Consider the following 24446-nt stretch of genomic DNA (forward strand, 5'->3'; position numbering starts at 1 on the left):
TCAGGAACTTCTGTCACAATCATGGAATGAATAAATGCTGTTGTTGGTTTGTCTTAGGTGTTTATCATTCCTGCTTTTCTGTATATTACAGGAAACTTCTGGTCTACTTGTAGGTCAAGTGTTTTGTTACTATTCTTCTCCTCGTCACATTATATTTAAACATCAAATGCTCACCCATAAGGAAAAGATCTTAAAGCCAACAGTAACACACAGTGTATGTATAATGTGTGTATGCATGTGTAAGCAACAGTCAGGGAATTCAGTTTCCCATACAGTAAGGCAAAAGCCGAAGTTAAATGCATGAATTTCTTCTACCTGACTCAGTTCATCCTCTTTGCATCCCCATCTCAAAATGTTTTTATTGTTTAATCAGAATATTGCAGCTGGTTGATCTTTTCCTGAGGTATGCATGAGATTCTGTTTGAAGGCTTTGATAATTTCATGAGTTTCCACAGTGTGTGTGCACTTTGTACAGGCATGAGTCAATCAACAAGGACGGTAGATCCTTGAAACAAACAAAAAAAGATTTAGGAAATACAAGCCTGGAAACCTTGATCTCAGCTTCCCAAACGTCTGAATGCACCTTGGCTGGGCACTGCAAATGGTGGGAAATGCAGTCTGCTGCCAGGAATTGGAACGGTATCAAGTCATATAAATTGAAAGTAGTTCAGGGGGATTGCGGCATGAGTTTTACATGTGAATGAAATATAGGCCAATTTCAAAGTGAACTCAACCCAGTTTCAGGAATCAAAAGATGCCCTGAATTATTCTTCCTTGACCCAAAATTATACAGTCTCAGCAGTTAACCAGTGACTTGCTGCTGAGTATCCTGTGAAAGTATTTGATTCTCCAGAAAATTTAAGCTAAATTTCAAGGCATGTCTCCAAAGCTGTGAATTTAATTGACCTAGAATTTGTTATTATAACAGGCCCAAGAAGTTTGTCATGCTTAATAGTCCTAGCATAGCTTCAGCAATGATTTGGCTGGGGAAAGAAGGAACATCATAGTTGCTACCCAATATGTCTGAAAATATCTGTACTTCTGTTGGAGAAGAGGAAGCAACAACTTCTTTGCTCACTCAGGAAGTCTGAGACTAGTAACTTCAGCCTTGTGTTGTCATTAGTACACGGTTATTACTGAAATTATACCTTCGGCTGCTTAGTCTTGTAAGGCTTTATGTGTTAGGGACCTCCTGTGTTAGTCTTTAATATAGTTCACTGTCTAAATCTACTTCATTCTACTCCTAAATTGCCTTTAGTCCTATTTTGTAGAGTTAAAATGCTAAAAAGTAAAATACTTCCTTACCCAGAGCTGAAGAGAGATGATGAATCAGAGTTTATGTGTCCAGCTTTTTGCTAATGGAAAGGGGAGCAAAGTGTTATTCCAGCATTTATTTATATTCATAGGTGTGTTCCTAATTTGCTGTGGAGAGTGAGAGAGTGCAGGAGTTAAATTCTGCAAACCATAGAAGAAGGTACAGTAGGTACAGAGTTCCTTGTGCTGTGCTCCTGCTTACAGACTTGTGCAGAGAAGATGAGCTACCTGATCCTAAATTTGCATCATTAATGCAAATATTTATACAAAGAAAATAAAGCAGCTTAAAATCAAAGCAAAGAATGGATGATGAATGAAACAAAAATAGATAGTCTGCTTTTATTTTGAGCGGGGGAGTAATAAGTTATAAAACCCCAGAGGAATAATTTCTTCTACTTTGATTCTTTTTCCATTTGCTTTTGCTACTAGAAACATAAAAGTTTGTGTTGTTGATAAAAAAATGATAGTATCAGATATTGAGAGTTTCCTTCTCTTTCTAAGCCCCCACCAAAATCAAAGCCTCTTTTTTTTTTAATTAGAACAAGTATTTTTTAAATGATATTTCATTTTCTGTCCACTTCTCTTAAAATGAAATAAAAAAAAAAAAATTGGAACGCAATCTTCAATCCTTTTGAAATTTTTTTTTAGATTCAGGAAAAAGGAAAAAAAAATATCCCTATGCACTGGCCTTTTAAGTAGCTGAAAATACTCTTTTCCAATTTAAACAAAGCTCATATTTTGTCAGTCATGCTCACTTAGTAGGAAAAGTTCCCCACAAAACTGTACAATTTTTACATGTTTTTTTAAATTTTTGATCATAGAAGAAAACTAGAACCAAACCTCACTTTTAACTGGGGGTCGGGGGGGCATGCACTTATTGCCAATATTATGAATTTTAACAGAACTGACAGATGTAAGGTAAGAAAAGAAATCGGAATAATGCAAACAGTGAAAGCTGGTGAGAACAATAGTAGAGAAAAGCTGGAGAGTTTTGTTTCAAGAAGGGACCAAAATATCCATAATACTAGAGGCCCGTGACATGTAATAACCACATAATGAAATGTGGTGCAGAGATTTTGGAGCAAGCAGAGACCTGTGCCATTAGCACCACGCTCTGCAGATACATCAGCCCAGGACACTGTACAGCTTGGGCATAGCTATTCTACCTCAAAATCCAAGTTGCATTGGTATGAGAAAATCTCAGCTTTAAATTTCCCTGTTTTTCCAGTGCAGGCTGTCATCACTGAAACGTGTCTCCATGTATCTGTGCTAGGAAGGTCTTCCCGCTTTCCTACACCCCTATTTTTCAGAAACTGTCCATTCTAAGTATCCTAGAATTAGCTGCTTCTCTTTGCAGATGTCCTTGAATTTGTTGCCTCTCTATCTGCACTACATAGCTCCAGAATAAATCAAGACCTAATCCAACTCCGATTGAAGTCAACAGCTAAAACAGACTCTTCCCTCACAGAGAGCTTAATGTTAGTCTCACTGAAGTTCAAACTGAAATCCTACTGTGACTTTGGGGACTCAGGGTAAAAATCCAGAGCACCCAGTTACGCTGATGATGGTGTGCTCTGACGGTAGCTCGCTGGGTTTGATGTTAAAGCAGAGATAATGTTACAGCTTCTAAATCACGTCGTGGAAATCTCATTTCTCTCTGGGTGTCCTTGCAGCCATAAATACTTCATCATCAGCTTTGAATAATGTCTTTAATCACTTCAGAAGATCAAGGAGCTAAAATTGTAATTCTTCCTTATTTGGGAAACACAAGAAGTCAATAGAGAAACCGACTGAAGTTAATGTATTTTGTTGTTGTTCTGGAGAATATGCTTCACTAGATATGCTCCTCCTTTCCCTGCCGTATCTATGCACTAATTGAACACTTCAACACTGGCCAAATATTGTGATTTATTAATAATTAATATAGTTCTTGATTTTCAAGTCCAGAGTTAATAATCGACATCTGATTTCATACCTGAAACTGGATAAAAATCTTTGATGTTCTAACTGATAGATACAGTTTGGAGCACCAAAACCACGAATGGTGCTTCAGAAGTACATTTCTGGTTCTCAACTTTCTGAAGTTAAAAAACATTCAGGCAAAGTGAGAACTAGAAACATGAATAAACCATTAGTATTGCTTGTCTAGTTATTGGTCGTCTTCTTCCTATGCATATACACAGATGTCTTTAAATACATCAGATTGCTCCTCTCAGGAAGCAGACTGATGTTCCATGAACTCTGGATGCATATTTTCTACATCCTCAATTGTCCTCTAGTGCTCTTGTGATATCATTTTTCCACTGAAGATATAACAGGAGGCACATTCTTAATGTCTGTAGGGCTAGTGTAAGTAGTTACGCTTTACTGAACTCACTACCCCTGCTTTTCACCAGCCCCTACACCTGCCAGCGGCGTAGCTTGTCTTTACTTACAGCAGTCAACTTCGGACAGAATAAAGTTACCTTTGCCTCAGAGAGTTTCAAGAGCAGGTATTGCAGATGTAGCTGCTCATAGCCAAATTGTCATAAACAGCACTTACTTGAGCAGTTCCTACCACAAGGCTTACAAACGTGGCATTCAGCAAGAAGGAAAGGAACGAAAAATTGATGTTCATTGTCTTTTTCAATGGCACAACTGAATCTAGAAGACATGTATCCTTAGCCTCACAGTTGCTGCTAGAAGAAGCTATCAGTGATGCCTTTTGCTCTTCTTTAACTAGAAGTTCTCTTCTTAAACCAAAAGGTTTCTTTTTGCATCTACATTTCAATTAAAACAAACCCAAAAAGCAAATGAAAGCAGAGTAAATGTGAGACTGAAGTTCAGAATGAATTTTATTTAGTTAGCTTTTAACCCTTTAGGCTAGTTACAATTTGGCATGTGGAATAAGTAATAAAACCTTAATGGAAATCTGCAAATGCAAATGTAAAGGTAGCTTGAGCTTCCTTGTTCACCCATGTTCGTGGGACATTTTTTAAGTAACTCGCCCTTGAAATTCACCCATGTGCCTCTCTCTAGCCCTTAAGGTTGGGAGAGGTGTTGGTGGCGGGGTAGTTCTGGGATTTCCCTTTTCTTATCCAATGTGTCATAAGCCTCATCTGCTCTTAAATATATTTCATTTAAACTGGTGTAAACTCTTTGATTTCCGGGAAACTTGTGGGTGCAAATGAAAGGACATTCAGACCTCAAGTCCTTTATTTTGTGTTCCGTTCCCTTCACGATTATTCTCAGATAGTGACAACCCCCAGCTGCTCCAAACCGTGCACAAAAAGCTTCCACACAGAGTTATAGAAACCTTCTGTTCACTCATTCACGCTTTCTCACTCTCTCTTCTAACTTAAAAATATGTTGCTACTTCTGGAGCCCAGTTTGAATTCTTCCTCGTGGAGCATACACAGCAGTTATCTCTCCTGCTGTATTTATAAACTGTTGACTGACACCAGAGCTTTTATTCTTGCCACAGCTTTCCTCCTGATGACACATTACCCAACCTCCCTGTTTAGGCCTCACACAGAACGTTTAAAGAGCATCAGAGTTCCCTTCACTGAAAAACAATCTGAGATGACCCTATGTAGAAAAGGCAAAATTGTTTTCAGACTCGAAGCAGGCAAATATGCAGAAAAATGGATTTCTGTACCTGTCAGTGAGACAGTACATCTCAAGATTATTGCACCAATTTTTGCTTGTTAAAACGTGAGCTTTTTATGATAAACTTAGTGCACCAGTATATTTCCCAGGTGTGAGTCAGAGACTTGAAAAATTGGCCTTAAAATGTGATGGCATGCCATTTCAGGGAGATTTTCCTTTGTCTGGAGCTGTGTGCACATGAATTCATTTCCAGGCAGACACTTTTCAACCTGACAACAGCAGTGCGCTGTGTAGTGAAATCCATCTCTCAAATTGCTAGCAAATCACAGGACATGTTTATCCTGCCAACCTCCAGGACTATGATTTTTGCCCCCTGCTTCAAGCTTTGAAGAGGAACCGTATTAGTCCCAAGAGCCCTTCAGATAAACACACTTTCTCAGACTAAACACTATAGTCCGATGACTCACTCAGGCTGTTATCTGAGATCCTTCTGCTTATTATCTAAACATGCTGCTCTAATCCTGAATCAATGGAAGTCGAATTTCAAACTACACCACTACAGCTTATCTCAAGGAAATGTAAAATGCCTTTTTGGTGGTAATTATATTTTAATGGGCCTTTACAGTATGTTCTTTTAAGGGGTAAATAATTTCAGTGCACTTTCTGCTAGGTACTGTAGTGGGTAAATGAAATCCATTTTATTTTTACAGCATAGTAGTAGGGAACTAAGCAGCAACCATTAACACAGTGTATTAGGTGAAGAACATCATTAATTTTATTTTCTTTATACGTTGTTGTTTCGCAGGCTGATGATGACATACTTAGAAAGTCAAACCGTAGCACTGAAAATTTGGTGGATTCTCAAGACAAGCTGTTCTATACTTTCTAGGAAGAACTAAAATCTCTCCCATGACCAAGCCATTTTATTTGGGAACGAACAGATTTTGCAGAAGCATTTATTTGGCACAGACACTGAGTGAAAAAAACAGTTCCAGTAAATCATAGGTGAAATTGCAGACCTGACTCCAATTTCCTTCAAATTATGGGCAAAATATTCTTTGGCTTCAGTAGAAAAAGATCTAGGTATATACCATCAAAAAAAGAGTATATTAGTTTAGCAAGAACAGACAACTAGCAACTAAGATTCCCAACTTCCTTTCCCATCCATGTCAATGAATGACTCATAGTGCAATAAAGGATGAAATCAGTTTGTATTTCTAGGTCTGCATTTATCTTTCTGACAAACAGGTGCAATAAGATGTTGCAAAGAGCAGGCATTTAGGGTGAACATCAGAGTTTATTGAGTCTAGTGATACTGATTTCCTGCCCCTCGCTACCATTCCACTTCAGTAAAGTCAACGCTAGTCGTTCCATATTGCAGGTGGAGGAATACTTTCCAGTGTTTTCTGTTCTTTTTCAAGAAATTCTTTTTTCTCTTGAAATGCTTTCTCTCTTGCTGTTCTTTGTCTTTTTTTAACTAATAAGTTCCAAAATACAGTGATAATGCTGAATGATTTATGACTTTTTAAAATAAAAACTTTTAAAAGAAGAAAATACGTTATTACAAATTCTGATAAAAGTGGCAAAATCCTTTTTTCTTCTTTCCAGATCTTTCCTTGTAGTATATCCACCTTTTTTTTTGTGTGTTCTGGTGTACATCGTATAGAAAACATCTATATAAACACATCCCATATGATTAGACTTCATCCAGGTCCTCCACAAGACTGTAATTATGTAAATTTGCCTTTTCTTCTAACATTACAAACTGTATTGTATACTTTTTCTTTTCACTATTGAATGGCACTGAAGCCCTTTGAAGTTACTTTCAGCAGATGTTGGACATGCTCTGAGTGTGTCCTGATTTCTCTGTGTGTGTGTGTGTGTGTGTGTGTGTATATATATGCGACTGTCCTAGATAATCTCAGTAGGAATTCCATTTTGCAGAGTTTTGTCTATCAAAAGCTACTTGTTACCAAGCAGCTGTACGCAGACCAGGGACTCCAGTGGACAGAAAACTGTTTTCTAGCTGTATCAATTTTCACAAAATTCAAATCAAAAAGGTATTTCCAGGACTAAAAACTTGGTTTGCATGCTGAGAAAACAAGCATGTGTAACAGCACCACCTGGTGCCATTTGACCTGGCAGTAACAAATGACCAAGAGAAGGGACTTTTGCAAAGCAGGGTGTTAATGCTTCTCAAGAAAAGTGGGTTGTCCCAAAGAACCATAATTTTCAAAATTTGTTTGTCTTTTATGCTATTCTGTAGCTGCTGGATGCTCTTACTAATACCTTGAATGATGGTGTCTCCAGGCAAAAACAAAAGAAGAGAGCAAGAAGTTACATAGTCTTATCTGAATCGTCCAAACCTTTGAATTGCAAAAGCTGGAAGAGGCTTTCTAAAGATGTTATTTTAATTTCACACTAGCAGGACGGGGCTGGAAAAGCCTAAAAACAAAAGATATCTTTCACAGCTGAAGTTCCAATAGTTTAGCCCCAGAACCTGGAAGTGGCATCTCCCCCAATGCTTCCCCTGCCAATTTCTGCCCCCCCAAAAACCCCAAAAACAAAACCCCAGAAAAAGTAAACCTCAGTAAATGTTTAACTCCATTGCTTGTCACCTCTCCTTTGTAATCTAAGAAATGTTATTGCATTTATCTAGATTTTTAAAAGAGGAAATGAAGAGCAAAGTAGAAATTCAAGAAAATAATTAGTGAAAATATGGAACATTTTCTGGGTTTTTTTTGTGTTTGTTTTTTTTTTTTTTTAAACTGGATGTATTTCAGATATGTATTTTTCTTACTTGCATAGGAGAAAGCTTTCATAGCTTGCATAGATTTTTGTGCCTGCTTTTATTTTGTGCCTAATGGCTGAGGAGAATAAATTGTTGCCACGGGAGTTCCATGTCATTGTCAGAGCAGTGCGATGATGTGAAACAAGCCATGCCAGAGAGCAATCTTTTATTTCGAAAAGACAAAAATCAAAAGCTTAGCAGTAGCTGGATTGGCTGTACCTGTGTAAGAAACCAGATCTTCTCTTGCTTGCAGCGGGGTAGCAGACTAACACCTTGAAGCAAGCTGAAGAAGTCAGACTCCACTAACTTTCAGAATTGCAGATGAGTTGTGGCCTTGTGTTGGGCAGTCTTGGCATATCTCAGAAGCTACTCAGCATCTTTTCAGGATCTATTGATCCAACCTAGATACCTCATGACTTACAGTTTTGGAGCTCGCTCTTTGTCCTGACAGCTTTTTTCTAAAGAAATGAAAACTATTCTCCTGTTTTATAAGAAGACGCAGAGGCTGTGGATCTGAAAATGGGTGTCATTTACCCCACCAGAAGTGAATTAGCTTCAGTTAAGCTATTCCTGATTTACTTTAGAGCCTAGATATCATAGAAACTGATCTGGATGAAATCTTCAGTGTATGTTGAATGTATGAAGCAATGATCAAGTCCTTAAAAAGTTAGATGTTTGTTTGAATTGTCAGAGGAGAATTGGTCCCACTGAACATCTCTTAGTGCCGGATAGCTGAATTTCACATGAAGGTACCTTCGAGACATTTTGTGCACTGCTCGCAGTGGAGGTAACACACGTTCCTGCTGTTTCAGCTAAGGCTCTGTTCCCCCAAGTCCCCAGAAGGTCACTGAGAGCTGTGTTGCAGGGCTGTACATATAGATGCCAATCCAGTGAATATCGCTGTGCACGTAACACTACCTAGCCATCTCACTTGCACCAGAAATATTTGTGCAAATGCAAAGAAAAAAGATGAGTGGGATCTCCTTCATGCTGGAAGTCATAGAGAAATGACAACTTAGTCCTTCTGTGTCATAGACTCATACCAGATTTTAATATTGTAAGCAATACAAAATCAGCGCAGCTATAGAATAGCTATTTTGCATTCGTATTGGTGATGATTTATGTAGTCCCCAGGGAGCACATCCCTCAGATAAACACTGAGCTAAATTTCAGTGGCAGAAATGAGCACACAATTGATTAAATGCTACAAAAGTCTAAACCAGCCACCCTGCAGGTTGTTTGCTTCTTCCCCCCCCCTTCAGAATTTTAGCTCAAATTATATCTCTGGTGATGAGTAGGGCACAGGGGAGGAGAGACAAATACCTGTGTTGTGGAATTTTTAAGGTAAGCACACTTGTTATGGAAGTCATCATGAGAGAATATATATGCAAGCCAGAATATCATTTGCAGTCATTTATCAGAGCAATGAGGTGTCTGACTCCACAGCCTCCTGCTTTGCTTCTGGGAGGCTGCACAAGCCTCACTGGGGAAGATGGCAGGTCTGCAATGCCCACGTAAGCTGACAAGGGCTCGTTTGAATCCCTGGCGAGCCCTTGCTTGCAGCTGCAGTCATTACCTCTTCACTAGTGGGTTGTTGTCTTTTTTTTTTTCCCTCTGCTGTTTACTAAATGTTTACTAAAATGTAATTACTGAGCTATTAATTCTTTCCCTTTACCATTTATGATGCATTTGTGATAAAAGGTGAAAATTGGCTTTAGTCTTTCTTGCATACCAATGAGGAGGGGGGGGGAAGTATTACACGGTGCACAATAAACAAAATGCAGTTGGGGGTTTTAGAGCTAGTTAACAGTGAAGATTGCTTCAGTGCCTGCATTTAGGAGAAAATTACTAAGGTGTTTATCCCTAAGAGAGAAACCATTAGCATTAATATGAAAGAAAAAGACAGTTCTCTGAGTTAGGGAGTGTAGCACCGAGGCATTTTTACTGGCATTGTGGAGAATTGATATGGTGATTTCATCCATATTTGGGGATGAATGAAAAGTAGATATCATCTCCCAGGTGATGGAGTGCATATTTTCATTACTGCATGTGACAAACCATCTTTGGAAGAGCAGGATTAATAAAGTTAACAAAAGCACAATTGCAGCAAACTGGCAAATATATTATCACCTGAAGGCAGGAGGGCAATTAGAGTGGGAACATCGGGAACATCAGTGCGGAGAAGGAGGGATGGTGTAAGTGCCAGTGCAGGTTATTTAGTAGGTCCATAGTAAGAAAGAAGGGTCACTGTGTGATGTTATTTTTTGAAGTCCTGAGTTATTTTACTGGAAGTTGTTCTCATTTGTCTTTTTTTTTCTATATTTATTTTTCATTACTTATTTTTTTCTGCCAAGCTGATGTGGTTCAATCTTACTTTGTAAGTCAGCCATGATGCAGAACAGTATGAGAATACAGAATAGTGAGTGCAGAGAAAATGTTCCGCAGTTAGTGAATGGGGCAGTGCAATAGTGATCCATCAGTGTTCAGGGTGTGAAGGAACATCTACACCTGCTTTTCATGAGACTTAATCCTGCACAGTCTGTGACTGTGAGCAATACCAGATATGATGGGAAGATGTATCACAGCTGAAAAGAGAAGAGAACCTGAATCTTTTAAGCCCACATGTGGGAAACAACATGAATTTACAAATGATGAAAACAGATAGTGTTCCTCAATGATTTAAAGGAGTCAGTAATCAAACTAACCTTACAAACGGGTGATTTTCAGAAAGGGTGAAAATTTAGGCATACCAGTTCAAAGTCTCAGACTCCTCTGAATGAAGATGAGACTAATGTCCTCATGAAGTAACCTGATATAGTGACTCAGATTAAGAAATGAAAGTCTATTTTTAACCAATTCATTCTTTATATTCAGGAATTTAGAGGTTCATAAAGGCTCTCCGGTAGTCAGAGATTAAAGATGTATTAACCAGTGTGAAGGTATCCATCTCTTTCCATGCAAATACATTAGTCTTCAGAAAGAATCCTGAACTGAGTTCTAGTGTAATACCAGCTCCTGTCTGGGGCTGAAGATCTTTTTCTAGAGGGAGAAGGCTGATGCTGAAGAACATAAGTGTGGGGGAAGGGTAGGAGAAGGAAGCTATTCTAGAAAGTCTTTAGCCAAAATTTTGTGAAGATTAGGGATATAAGGCTATGCTTGCATTTCATGTTCAGTGCGAGTCTAATAGTGTTTCTTAAATTGCCAACCATCCATTCAGTTGACTCACTCAGCTTGGACCATCTTCTTGCCCATAGGCAAGGACTTGAGGTGCTCCCTGTCATTCAGTCTACCTAGGCGACCTTATCTCCTCCATTTCCAGAGTGTACACTGACCTCCAGAAAACCCTGGAAATGACCAGCTAAGAAGTAATGCTGCTATTTGTCACAAAAGTGAAAATTATACCTGTGTCTTCCAGCAAAGATCACCTGTCATGAATATTCTCCTTCTTCATGCTTTTTTCCCTTTCCAGGTAAATAAATTAGCTTAAACATGGGGAGGAGTGGCCAGATAAATAGGCACTGATTTTAACAGGGTTGATATTGTTGGTGCTAGTTGTGTTCTAAATTACAGATTAATTTCAGTATCTGTTTCAGCTTTTTACATGTACATTCCCAGAGTTAAGAAAAGGCTACTGATTTTGTACAATGTGGAGTTCATAATATTGCCTTGGAAGGCTGTCAGATTAAGTTCAAAAAGACATTAGTCTGCTAGGAACATGGACTGCATCTTTTATGTTCTATTTATACTGTTCCCATCATCAGTGATGTGCATTTTGTCCCCAATACAAATTCACAGAAGGAAAGGGCTATTGCTGTTTTATAACAGAAGCAAGGATTCCTTCCTGTAATTATAAGGCGTGAGACACTGACTGATCATTAATCAAGGGACTGATTATAATAATAATCCACTTCCACTGCAGGCTTATGGGCTAATTCTCATTTATACTAATCCCATTTTGAACTGTTCCTGGATCATTACTAGAGCAGGCAAAAAGGATCGTGAGAGAGGGGTCTGATGTATACCCAGAACAGTGCAGAGACTTGATGCAGAGAAGAATCAATCCCTGTCCTCCAGTATTTAAGCCAGGGCCCCTGCATCTTCTTTGGTCTGTGTCTGAGCTCTTATACAGCTCCCTTCCTTCCTCCCAGTGATGTGGCAGATGGTTTAGGCTGGCGCAGGTGGCCGAGTACCACCTGCTGCAAATTTTTCTGTATCTTTTGCTATATAACACCTTTTGTTGTTGCTGTTTGCAAAGGATGACTGGAAATAGGAGGGAAGAAAGAAGAGAGCGTGAAGTGATGCTGATATCGTTCAGTGCTTTCTTGTTTTCTGCTGTGTCATTGCTGGGAACCTAGAGCTGGTGCGTGCTGGAATCCTGCGAGCAAAGGCAGCAGATTTGGAACTTTGATTTCTGTGATGGAAAAAGGGTATCTGTTTATTATCTCCTAGTGTAACTTAACCCATACTGAGGGATAGCATTTCCCACTGCTGTGTGCTCTGAAGAGAAAAATCCTCTATTGGCTTTAGGCACTAAATGTTACATCCTCTTGACCTTTTGAACTCTGTTAGAAATAAAACAGCCTTGTAGAAACTAAATGAAAAGTTTAAAGTGGAAAGGAGGACAAGCATTATCATCCAAATGCATGAAGGATAGGACTGGCCAGGGGCTGTGGCTCATATTGTGGACCACATAGGCTGGGACTGGTATTTAGTCTCTGTTGAGGTAGTGAGAGAGGTACGAAGGAAAGCCATCCCTGATGTCTTAAGCACTTCTCTGAGGATGGGTTGCATCACTCTCTGGAGTTGGTCATCTCTCTCTCCTGACTGTAGAGAGAGACTTGAAGACTAATATAGAATAGGAGAATACATCTTCAGTGGCAGTAACCAGATGAAACAAGTCCCGTCCTTTGCATCTAGATTAGTAGCGGTATTATGGTGGTTATAAGAGATAATATCCACCCAATGTCCTGTCTGGATTCTTTCTCACTTGAAATGTAACTGCTGCAGGTTTTTTGCTGCTTGCTTTTACAAAAAAGCTTTTAAAAGCTACTTACTTTTACCGCCCCCCCCCCCCTCCCCAACCCAAAACAAAAACCCAACCTAAAAAATTAGTGAAAACCAAATAATTATCACAGCACTTCTCACCAGTGTATTTTCCTTAGGTAAATCTATTTCAGGAGGTAAAAGAAAAGGAAAGCACACTTTATGACAACCAGTGCCAGGTGAATGATACGTAATCCCAGTGAAGTCAACTGTGATGTTTATGTGTGTAAGAGAGTTTATTAACAGAGAGAGATGGGAGGGTTGTACTTTGGCTTCAAAAAATCATTTGCTGCTAAAAAATAATCTTTAACCATATTGGCAAAAACTTTCCTGAGATAGAAGAAATTCTCAACTTGTTTGTAACCAAAAATTCTGTTGGGTTGGGGTTTTTTGTTTGTTTGTTTGTTTTGTTTAAGTGAACAATGCATTTGCACATATTTCTTTTATGTGGTATGGTCGTTACTTTTGAGTTCCTCATCACTATTTGAAAAATTATTTTTTTTTCTCCCCACTGAGTTTCCTGTGTCCTTTTTCTTCATTTTACCCTTGTTTGTTCATTGTCACAGATGAACAATATCCTGCCTGTTTCCAAGAACATACCTCCCCCCTCCCCCAGCATTCACTAGAAATGTAAAAAACCCCTTCATAATAAGAATGACCCCTGTGGTAATCAGGGAGACAGCTTTGATTAAGAACATCTGTTAGCAGATTCCCAGTTCTAAAGTCAAGCAGAACATAAGACAAGAAGATACAGAAAGTGGCATTTCTCAAACTGTGAGGCTGGCCTCCCTGGGGAGACTCTGACCTCTTCCAGAGATACCAGCCAAGATCATAAAAAAAGAACAGACATCAAAATGTGTGGAGTGTGTGTGTAGTTTGAAAAACATGACACCTTTGTTTCTGAGGTGCTGCATCTTTAAATTTCTAAGCACTACACCTCTGAGGAGCGTGGAGAAGGACTGCACTTCTAAGGATTGCACGGTGTTTACTCCTCAAACACATCGCCACACAATGAAAAAGAAGGAACAGATATGGTGACCCCCTGCTCATTGCCTGTGTCCTTTTTTTTTGCTAGTTCTTCTCTTCCCCCCCTTTTTCTCTTATCCTTTTGGGGCTGACAAGGCTATCTATTAGCCATGCATAACACGGGGATCCAGGAGAATTGGCTTCACTTTTCAGTTCTGCTGCTGTAAAATGCTGATGTGGAAGAGGTTCCTTCTTAACAATTTCTATTCTGAGTTGGATCAAAGCTTTGTTCAGGAGGAAATACTTAGGAAAGAGTAAAGAACCAGGCTTGGCTTCAGTGTACTTTGTGATACAACTTCCTGAACATTAGATCCAAACTGTTACGTTTGATAGCAACCCATAAACGAATCCTTCATAAGGATCTAGGTTTCTAAGTGTACACTATCTGACTTTGCTGCTCGATGCCTTTGTTTCTTCTTCTGGAGACATTAGGATGCTGATCTTATTTGGAAAAGTTTCTAATGCCTAAGAAAAAAATAAAACATGCAAGTTCTACTTGTATTTCTATGAAAGCAATATGAATTTTAAAACTAATTAAAAATATTGCTCTTTTTGAAAAGCTTTCTTTTGCTTGTTATGAAAAGTGGGATAAAAGAGGATAAATCAAGATGCAGAGAGAAAACAGAGGTTAAGTATTTTCTTTGCTAAGTTATTCTCCTAAAAGCTAGTAGAAAAAGCATATACAGAAGGATGAAATGTGGAAACAGGGACAGTCTTCCAAGGATCAGTGTGGCAGTATTCTTGGGTATGAATGGATTGGATTATGAAAGCCAAAGCATTTCTAGAGTTGAAACTTTTGAGAGATGAAAAAGGCAACGAGAGAGGTTTCTACAGATATGCTGGCAACTAAACAAGACCAGGAAAAATGTGGGGCTGCTGCTGAAAGGAGCGAGTGGCCTAATGATGAGGAACATGGAAAGGACTAATATACTTAGGACTTTCTCCCAGTCTTTACAAGCAAGCTGTGCTCTTATGCATCCCACATCTTTATGCCTCCCAGGAAAGTTTGAGGAAGAGATACACTGCCCTTAGTAGAGGGGGATCAACAGGCGCAATTTAGGTAATCTGGGTGTCTGCAGTTGGATACAACAGGATGGGATGCATCTGAGCATGTTGAGGGAGCTGCTCTATGTCATTGTGAAGCCATTCTCTCATCTTTGAAAAATCACATGAGATGCCTGAGAACTGATAAAAAGCAAATGTGACATCTATTTAAGAGCAACATAATCATTGAGAGATTTTCTTGCTAACTTTCTTCAATGACAGGTAGACATATATAATCATATGAGGATTAGTATCAGGTTTTTTCTACATTCAATTATAAAGGAAAAAGAAAAGGAAAAAGTTATGCAGCCTTCTTTCAAATTTAGAGAATTTTTATTTTGTTTCAATCCAGACTTGGTGCTTGTTCTCAAGTATACCATCTCTCCTAAGAATGGTGATTTTGTTTCAAAAGATTTTTTACCACGCTTTTCAGTTAAGTCTTAGTCATAATGCACAAGAGAGTATTAGAGACTGATGTCAAGCTGCAAAGTGCTATAAGCATGACAAATCTTCACTTTAATTCTCAGAATTGATTTCCTTTTGAGGAGGTGTGATTTCCTTCTGTCTCTTCCCTTTGGCATTTACTGACTTGGGAATGTTTCATATTTTCCCCTTCTTGAGTAGCAAATGGCATCTAGTACTATTCCTGAATAATTTTTTAAAAAGTAACTTTTACATCAGGAAACAATTAAAAAAGATATTAGTGTGCCAACTGCACAGATATACTGTTGCTTTCTTTTATAAGAGAACCAGGCAAAATATAAAAATAAAACGACTGAAAAATCTGTAAAACCTCTAGGTCTGTCTCAAAGTACCTCTGAACATCCACAAATCCCAGGTGAATTTATATTTTGGTTCTGCTTACTGTAGAGATACAAGTAAACTGTGAAATCTGGAGGAGGACTTGAACTAAAAAATTAACAAAGAGATTTAATTACATCTTAGTCCTTTGTCTTGTGTATATAATATGCAAACATTATTGCAATGGTTATAGTACGTTTATTAGAAATTGTATTTATTCTTTTTCTTAGTATATATTACTATGTTGGGATTCTCGGTGAAGAGAGAAAAAAAACCCACTTTTTTTGAAATCCAATAAAAGGTTTGTTTGTGTTTGACCTTGGAGTCCTTGACTCTGTAATGAGCAATGATGCTAAGGGGAAAAAGCTGAGAAGTGAAAGTCAACACCAAAAAATAAGAATGGAAATGACTAACTGAGTTAAAACAGAAAACCAAGTGGATATCCCCAATCCAGTTTACACAGAATAATTAATGCCTCTGAAAATGGATCACTGCAAACATGACACTAAAGTACTTTGGCTGTTTAGTCTAATACATCAGCAGCAATAACATGTCATAATAAAAAATTGCAGAAGTAAATTCATTCATATCCTTAAACTCATAACTATGCACAGCGTGAACCAGAATGTGTAGGTAAATGACTCCAACTCAAGAATGGCAGTGCCTAAAAGCTGAGCACTTTGTCCCTTGGAATGATTCAGTGTATAAATTTAGGAACCCAAAGTCTCCTGGCAATCAAGGAAAGCCATTGAACGTTCCTGGGGAGTGATACTGGGAGTCCTCATGCTGCAGAAAGTCACTTACTGTGAGTAACTTAAACAGGTATATGTGACCTAATTCCTTCTTAGTTTGCCATAAATAGCTATAAATGAGCGTACAAAGTTCTGAGCACTTCCTAGAGTGGATCATCTCACTTAAGCAGAGCTCTAGTGCTGTGCAGAATAATCATACAGTGTTACAGTACTTGATTTATGAAATCTTTAACCTGGGAAGGCAGGTCGTCTGGGCTGGGATTTAAGTTCCATACCAAAACACCTACTTTCCGATGTCTATATGGGAGCTAGTGGCTCCATTCAGTTGTATAAATGTTCAGCTTGCTCTAAAACAGATAAACAAAAAAATAGATAATTAGGTAACTAAAGAGATAACTTTCATCAGCAGAAGCAATCTCTAGTCCATTAATTGCATTGACTAGCTTGCCATTATCTGTAACAGAGCCTTAGATAGTGACCTGCAGCTACACGGACAGCTAAATTCAGGAGCTTTAATCCACAAATTTAAGTCCAAACAAGGTTTCCATTGTCTGCTGAGCCTGGAGGGATCCTGGCCTTGTTCAGCAACTCCTACAAAGGACACTACCCTACTCATCATGGTGCAGAACAGTTCCAGGTGATTGAGGCAAAGAGAGGAAAATTGGGTGCACAGGGGACGGGGGCTGCGGAGAAACCCTAATTCTGGGTCCCGAGGATCTGAGGGTGAGTAAGGGAGAAGGTGTATGTCTCTCTGTTTAGTCATTAACACTCCCTGCCCATTACTTGGACCTTGAGTATGGTCTTCTAAAGAAGATGTCAGGCAAAGATCTGGGAACAGAGACAGATTTCCATTTGTTGTCTCGCCTGCCCCAGAAGAGCATAGAATCCTTTTTGTTTGACGTCTTCTGTGTTTCTCTCCACCGCTGCCCTACTTCTTCTTCATCCAGTTTCAAGAGGATGGGATAGAATATGGCCTGATCCACTCTATGCTGTAGCTTGGTAGTTAATAAACTCTCCTGGGATGCCAGTGGTGATAGTTTAGAGATTTGAAATTCTGAGTAAGTCTCAAAGCAAAATCCTACCCTTAAATTGCCTATTAGTCTGCTATTTTGGAGCTAAGTCTATGAACTTTTTCCTGTAGCAGGTGAAATATTTTGAATGATATATAAGAAAGCCCTTGGGTAAAAGATACATCATGAATAAATGATAATGGTCAACACGAAAGTCTATTCACAGGAAGTATTATCAATCAACATGAGCGACTATTGAGAAAGATTTAAGGCTGAGACTTTTAAAAGAGCATAAGCAATCCATTTCCCTTCAATTTTCAGCAAGAACTCAAGAGATATATGTATATATATAACTGAAACTGTTTTTAAAATCCTATCCTAAATTCTCAACAGAGTAAAAAATACAGGACTTGATATTGCATCCTGCTGCTCATAGAAATGGTCCAATGTTGATACGTGTATTCCTTGCTTTATCAGACCTTCCTGCATCTTAATATCTCTGGAGAACTGATTCTGTCAGGAGGATTCTGATCCTGACCGACTGTTGCCATGGTATTGGATTATTCTGGGCTGTGATCAAGAAGAGCAAACAAACTTGAAAAAGAAACTGGCTTTAAAACATATTCTCAAGCCACAGTGCATGAGACTAGTTGTTGAAAACTAAATCTTGATTTTTGTACAATGTGGCAGTTGTTAAATACTTCTGAAAAACCATACCAATAACAGAAGTGTTGCTGTGACAATAAATACATACATAAATAGAGAAAAATGCAGGAGGAGGAAATTGGGCCAATTCTCACACTCTTTGAAATTGTTCATTTTCATTTAATGGTATTATCCCACACTGAACTGAAAGCCCCAGCTTCTCTGAGAGCATTTGAAAGAGCAGAACATTTTGCAGATTCTACTCTTGTTTTACTAGGCACTATTCCAAAGCTGGTGGGAGTCAATGAATGTCTTTTTGATATTACTGAGCTTTTGAATTGAGTGCATAATAAGGAGTTTGTACCTGTCTCCAATCCCTAGATCGTAATATAGCTTTTTTTTTACACCTGTTAGTATTCATTCAATTGCGTTATCTATGTGTACCGAAAGCACTGCAGAAGGTTCTAGAAATACATGAGACAGGATTTTCTGTATGCAGGCACTGGCATAATAAATTCATATTCTTAGAAGACAGAGTTTATGGGAAAAGGAAAAAAAAAGGTCTTAAGAGAAATCCTGGTGTTGTGTTATCCAGGATGATGACCCCAGAAGTATGCACAAGTTTCAGCAAGCAGTATTTAAACCAGTAAAACAAGCAATAGGAAATTATGTAGGGAATGGGGGAAGTTTTCAGCAAGTTTGTTATTTACAGATGAATAATTTTGTTTGCCAAATTACTGAACATGTTCTTCCTATTCCACAGGCAGAATTCACAGCCATGAGGGACCAATACATGCGGGGTGGAGAAGGCTTCATTATCTGCTATTCCATCACAGACCGCCAATCCTTTCAAGAAGCTGCTGAGTTTAAGGAACTCATTTATCGTGTCCGGCACACCTATGACATCCCCTTGGTGCTGGTGGGAAACAAAATAGATCTTGAAGAGTTCAGACAGGTAAGTAACTTTTCTGCTGGTTTTGGCTTGGTTTTCCTTGGCTACCTCAGGGATTTCTGTAGCATGTGTTGTACAATACTAAGAATTATTAGCACAAGATGAGGTTTAATCAAAGCGCAACACACTAGGATTGGTAATAAATTAAGGACTTAGTACTTTTCATTCATATATTATGGATCTTAAAGCAGCCTTCACCAATCACATCCAGATGTTCCTTGTTTTTACTTGAAAAGGAATCCCACTGTTTTTGTTTGAAGTAATATAGATGTTCAGCATGGAAAAAGATTCACTCAGGATCTTTGTGGCAAAAAACCTGTTTTCATTGGAAGTTACCAGCCATTAAATGCAGATTATTATTTTTTTCGTGAACGTACTAGATTTAATTAAAGGTTTCTCAAACTCAGACTGAAAAAAAATTCTAGTTAAAATAGAGAAATATGTATGAGATTATCTTTGCCTGAAAAGCCAGTGGCTTGAATGCACTTTGATTTGTATACAAAATTTGAGCCACCACCACCCATACAGCAGCAGATTTCTTTGACTATGAGGGCATTGACTGTGGCTCTCTCAAAGTCTTTAGCAATCTTTGATCACTCTTTTCCTTTGGCTTTCTCTCTGCTTCCTCCTTGCTGTTTGAATTGATATGCGTGTGTGTGTGTATGTGCAAGGCAGTGAGTTAGAGAGAGACCATCTTAGAAATGGCTTGGTTGTGTCCCAGTACTGAATGGAAAATATCCTTAATCTCAATCAGAAACTTCAAAAAGAGGAAAAAAAAAGATTTTCCTATATGGAAATCTTAAAAGGCTCCTTATGCACACTACAACTGCTTTCAAATGACTGACTTCTGTGCAGACATATGTAACAATTAAATAAAATAGTGTTTTTCAGTTCACTAGCATCTGTGCTCACATGATCCTGTCTACTCTTTTCCACTTATCCTGTCATTCTTCTCCCCATTTCTTTTGTTTTCTTTCTTCTACCTCAAGAAAATCCAAGGCAGTGTTAAGCCTGAAATTAATCCTGAAGATCTGATGACGTACATTTAAAACTTCACATCTGTTTCCAGATCGTTGACTTTCTCCCTAAATCAGACTGTGACAAAACCTTAATGGTGACAATCCAGCTGCAGTTTAACACGCAGCTTGAGGCTTCAAATAACAGTGCCATGTGCAACATGCAGTACAATCTGTGCAGCTTCTGGGGTACTTATATACCAGATGGGGAGGGATGTGGATTCAGTTGTTCTGCTGAGAGAACAGGACATTGCACCTGATCCCAACAGAAATGGGATATGATTGATTACCTACAGTAGATGGGGGTTTCAGGAATACTCTGTTCACTATGTGATATGAAGACTCTTTTCCAGTGAGTGGTCTTTGGCACTACCTCTTTCTGATCTTATGATTTGTTGGGCTTTTATATTTTAATCACTGTCAATGCATATCAAAATATATGCCCTATTTAAGTGTTTTACATGCTCCCTGATGATCTTGTCCGGTCTCCAAACAGGAAAATTAGTGTGCATGAATGTCTGACTTGGGTATCACAAACAGCACTCAAGATTATAAAGGGCATGGAGAGGCTCTTGGAAATGATATTAGAAATTATGTCTTTGTGATGTGACAGACACAGAAAAACCTGTTATAGAAGGTTGTCACTGAAGATTCTGTCTGAATGGGTATCAAGACAATTCCAAATAGTGGTCCTATATTTTTAAAAAATCTTTCAATGAGCTTTTAGGTCTTCAAAATCTTTTCCTCCATAAACCCTCTACAACTGTCAACAAGTATGGCAATGGCAGAAGGGTTTTCTCAAATATTCTGCAATCCAGACTTTAAGCCATGGGACACCCTTACATCAAAGCCTAGTGAGATAATAAAATGCAGATCTGCTCCTTTGAATAAAGCAGTCGAATATGACTACGTCTACATAAGCAAGTAGTATGAACCAACAGGAGCAGAACTATAGAACAAACCATTTTATTCTGAAGTCCACATTTGGGGAATTTATTTTTAATTTTGGACTAACTCTACTCCAGGGCCATTGTCTCCATGAGTAGTTGGTGCCGAGATGTACAAGTTGTGCTCCTGAAGCATTATCTTCACTTAAATTTCATACATAGTTCAAGTCATGTTCTCAGAGACCGCTCCATGATTGAAAGCAAAGCATGTTTAAGTGGAGGCGATTAGGAGATACGGCTCAGAATGCCTCTCTGACCTGAACTAAAGCACTAGTGTGGGGGAGGTCATCTCTGTGCCCAGCTTTAAGCGCATGTTAATGGAATTCGGCAGCTCGTTATTTCAAAACTGGGATGTGAGGTTGTGCTGTATGTTTAACAAACACTGAAATAAGTTAGATCTATGTTTACTTGTTAGGTTAAGCAATATCTAAGTAACTTGATGAACTGCGGGAAGGTAAATTGAAAGGAATCTTTTCAAGGTCATGTACTGTAGCTACAGCTTCATTAAAAGCACTTGGATGGTCAAGAGTAGTGGCCAGCTAACTCTGGGGTGACAGAGAGCAACGACCTGGTGATGTACAGCATTAACATATCAATGAACAGTGAGGTACACAAACATACCAAATTCAAACAACTGAGAAATAATAGGTGTCAGAACGCAATTAGCCAGATTGGAATTTGGCCAGGGCACCAGGGCTAATATTGTTGCTTTGTCTAATGACGTTTTTCTCCTATGAAATTCATTAAAGGTGCTGTAATGTTATTCATGGTATTTGGAAACATAACATTAAGTTCAACATTCCCGGGCATCATTTCCATTTAGTGACAATTCCACAACAATCAGACAGGCTGTAGTAGCTCGTTCAGACAAAGCTGTTGTTTGAAATATGATCCCCTACACAATGCAATTAATGATGTATGTCGCTTGCCTCAAATCTATCAACAGGACTACAAGAGTAAAACTAATCTGCAATTAAAATTTTGTGTTAGGAGAAACACTACTGAAAAAAACCCCAACAAGCTTATTATTTTTAAATACTGTTTTTATTTTCTGATGGCTTCAGTGAAATTATTGTTGTCTTCAAGTATGCCTCTCATTTTTAACCTCTTAAGAGATGGCTTTGTCTGTACTCCTTCTTAAAGCAAGTTTTAATTACATGCATCAGCCTAAAGAATAAACACTTTCCATTTTCTCTGAAAGAATGTGGGGGAACAACTGTGTAAAAACTGTGAGGAAAAAATATAATAACTCATTATCTTGATTTGCATATCCAGTCTGTTGGCCAGGCTCCCTCCATCCTCCATTCTCTTCCACCCATTTGTACTGCAGCTGCGTCTGGTCCTTTCTGACCTTGTTCTGTTTTGTGTTCAGAGATTCACTGGGAAAGTGAATGGGCATGAGTGGTTAAGGCATTCATCTGTGTCCGTTCCTTCATTTTTAGCCATTGCTCTAAGAAATATTTAAGTAATGTATGTATTTTATCCCATAGCTCTTTGATGTAAAACATAGAGCACTAAGTGCTTGATTAAATACCATTTTAATTTCAGTGTTTTCTAACATTAAAGTCATTAGATTAATAAAGATAGGCTGTATGTCTTTTCATGTCGTTAGAGTTTCAGAAACATTTAGGACCCGCTGATATAAATATAATAGATACTTTTACTTCAGGTAAGCTTTGTCACTTTACCCCAGATGAACATCTGGTTCTTACTGAAGTTTAAAATCTGTATAATATATAAATATCTAATTAAAACATATTGATCTTTAAACAATACAGTAAACAACTGATCTTATTTGAGCTCATGCCATGCTAATGCTAAATTGCAGCTTTTAATTAAAATATGTTATAATAAAGACATGTGGCACTGCTGTAAGGTTGTTTGAAAAAATATCCATAAGACTTCACCTGCTAATCATTGCAATATATTACATTCTGCAATTCAGAGGGGAACTAACTACATAAGCTCTTTTGAACAATGTGCTGTAGCTCTGAGCTGGAGAGAATAGATACTTGCTAGCAGCTTTTTCAAACTTTTAATGTGGATGTGAGAACCCCTCTGGAAATTCTACCTATGTAGAAATTGCATAGCCTTCATGGAGCAGTTTTTCCTATACGCTTTTGTTTGACCGCAGAGGAATAAACTGTGGGCTCAGTGAAGTCCATGGATAACACGTTGATGTCCATTGAGTCCAAGGTTATGAGGGCAGCTCACGCTTCATTCAGCTCTTGGCCTCTCTGGGAAGCCTGTCATCAAAGTTGTTAGTTTTGCCAGTACAGTCTTGGTCCTGAACAGAATTATGCAGTTGTTTATCCTTCCACACATGAGATGTCTTCTTCGATTCAAGCACAAATCTGAGTAGGAGCAGTGCTTTTGAAAGCATTTTCTTCCTTCTCCCTCCCTCTACAGCCTCCTTCCTTCAGTAGGAAATATGAAATAATATGAAAACTGTCTTTAACATGGAACAATATCTTATTTAGACTGCAAATTAATTACAGGGGCTTCATTATATTTTCTTTCTAAGGTTTTATTATACCGTAAGATAATTCTCAAACCAGGATTACAGTGGCTTAATACATTCGCATGATCTGAACCAGCTGCCCGCAGAACATTCTCACTTCGATGAGGTTTTACTCTGGAATTTGTTCAAGATGAGCTGACTGGTTATCAGATACTGTGAGCATCAGCTTTTAGATTTCTTTTTCTGACAGTTGCTCTATTTTCATGCTGGCTTCTAAAACCTTGAAGTATCTGTTGAGTCTGAGACAGCTAATGTTTTTTGTTTTGTTTTGTTTTTTAACTTGTTTTGGTTTGGTTTCTTTTGTATGAATAACTGTTCAGTATATTTCAACTATGTCAGTCTACACCTTCTGGTGCCTGGCTGAGACACTGAAAATACTTAAAGAATATGACATTATATTTTATTTTCATTTTCCAGTGCATGAATATGAAGCACTATTTACTAGATTCTCTCTTACTCAGATTAGTCATGAAATTACAGTATTCTGAACTTCTTACCTTACCATCAGTCTGAATTCCTTTGCTTTTTAGTTGAACCTGCTCTCAAATTTTTAAATGTGCTTTACCACCAGCAGTTCCATTTTCTCTTAAAGACATTTGGGTAGAAGTCTGTCTACCGAAGACTCTTGTTTTCCATTTATCGGGCCAGTGCCCTACCAAAGAATGAAAGGTTTCACTCTTTCTTCTGAGCTTTCTAACTGCAAGTCAAGGGAAATGCATTTTCTACTATTTACTGACAAAGAATAGTGTACATCTGAGTTAACTATAGACATGGTAAAATGATTAGACTAAATGAGTTGGCCAGATTCTCTATAAAATCCATGCAGAAAAACTGGATTTATCGCATAACATAAAATGAGATGTGTCTGCCCATGAAGACATCTGTCTTTCAGTTGACTGTAGAGGGAGGCACAGGCAATTAGCTTCTTAGCCTTTATATAGCAATACTTGGGTGAGATGAAGACTAACAGAATTCTTTATGACATCCTTTCAGTTG

At 38.3% G+C, this 24446-nt stretch overlaps 1 protein-coding gene across 1 annotated transcript in view; it reads left to right on the top strand.

Moving 5' to 3' along the window:
• Positions 1–24446, top strand: part of RIT2 (Ras like without CAAX 2) — a 174823-nt gene that overhangs the window by 73351 nt on the left and 77026 nt on the right. Inside the window, exon 4 of the mRNA XM_075020275.1 lies at positions 18778–18969. Within this exon, the coding sequence (XP_074876376.1) occupies positions 18778–18969 (192 nt within the window). The remainder of the gene's footprint in view (positions 1–18777; positions 18970–24446) is intronic.

Source organism: Buteo buteo, chromosome Z (assembly GCF_964188355.1).
Source record: "Buteo buteo chromosome Z, bButBut1.hap1.1, whole genome shotgun sequence".
NCBI lineage: Eukaryota > Metazoa > Chordata > Aves > Accipitriformes > Accipitridae > Buteo > Buteo buteo.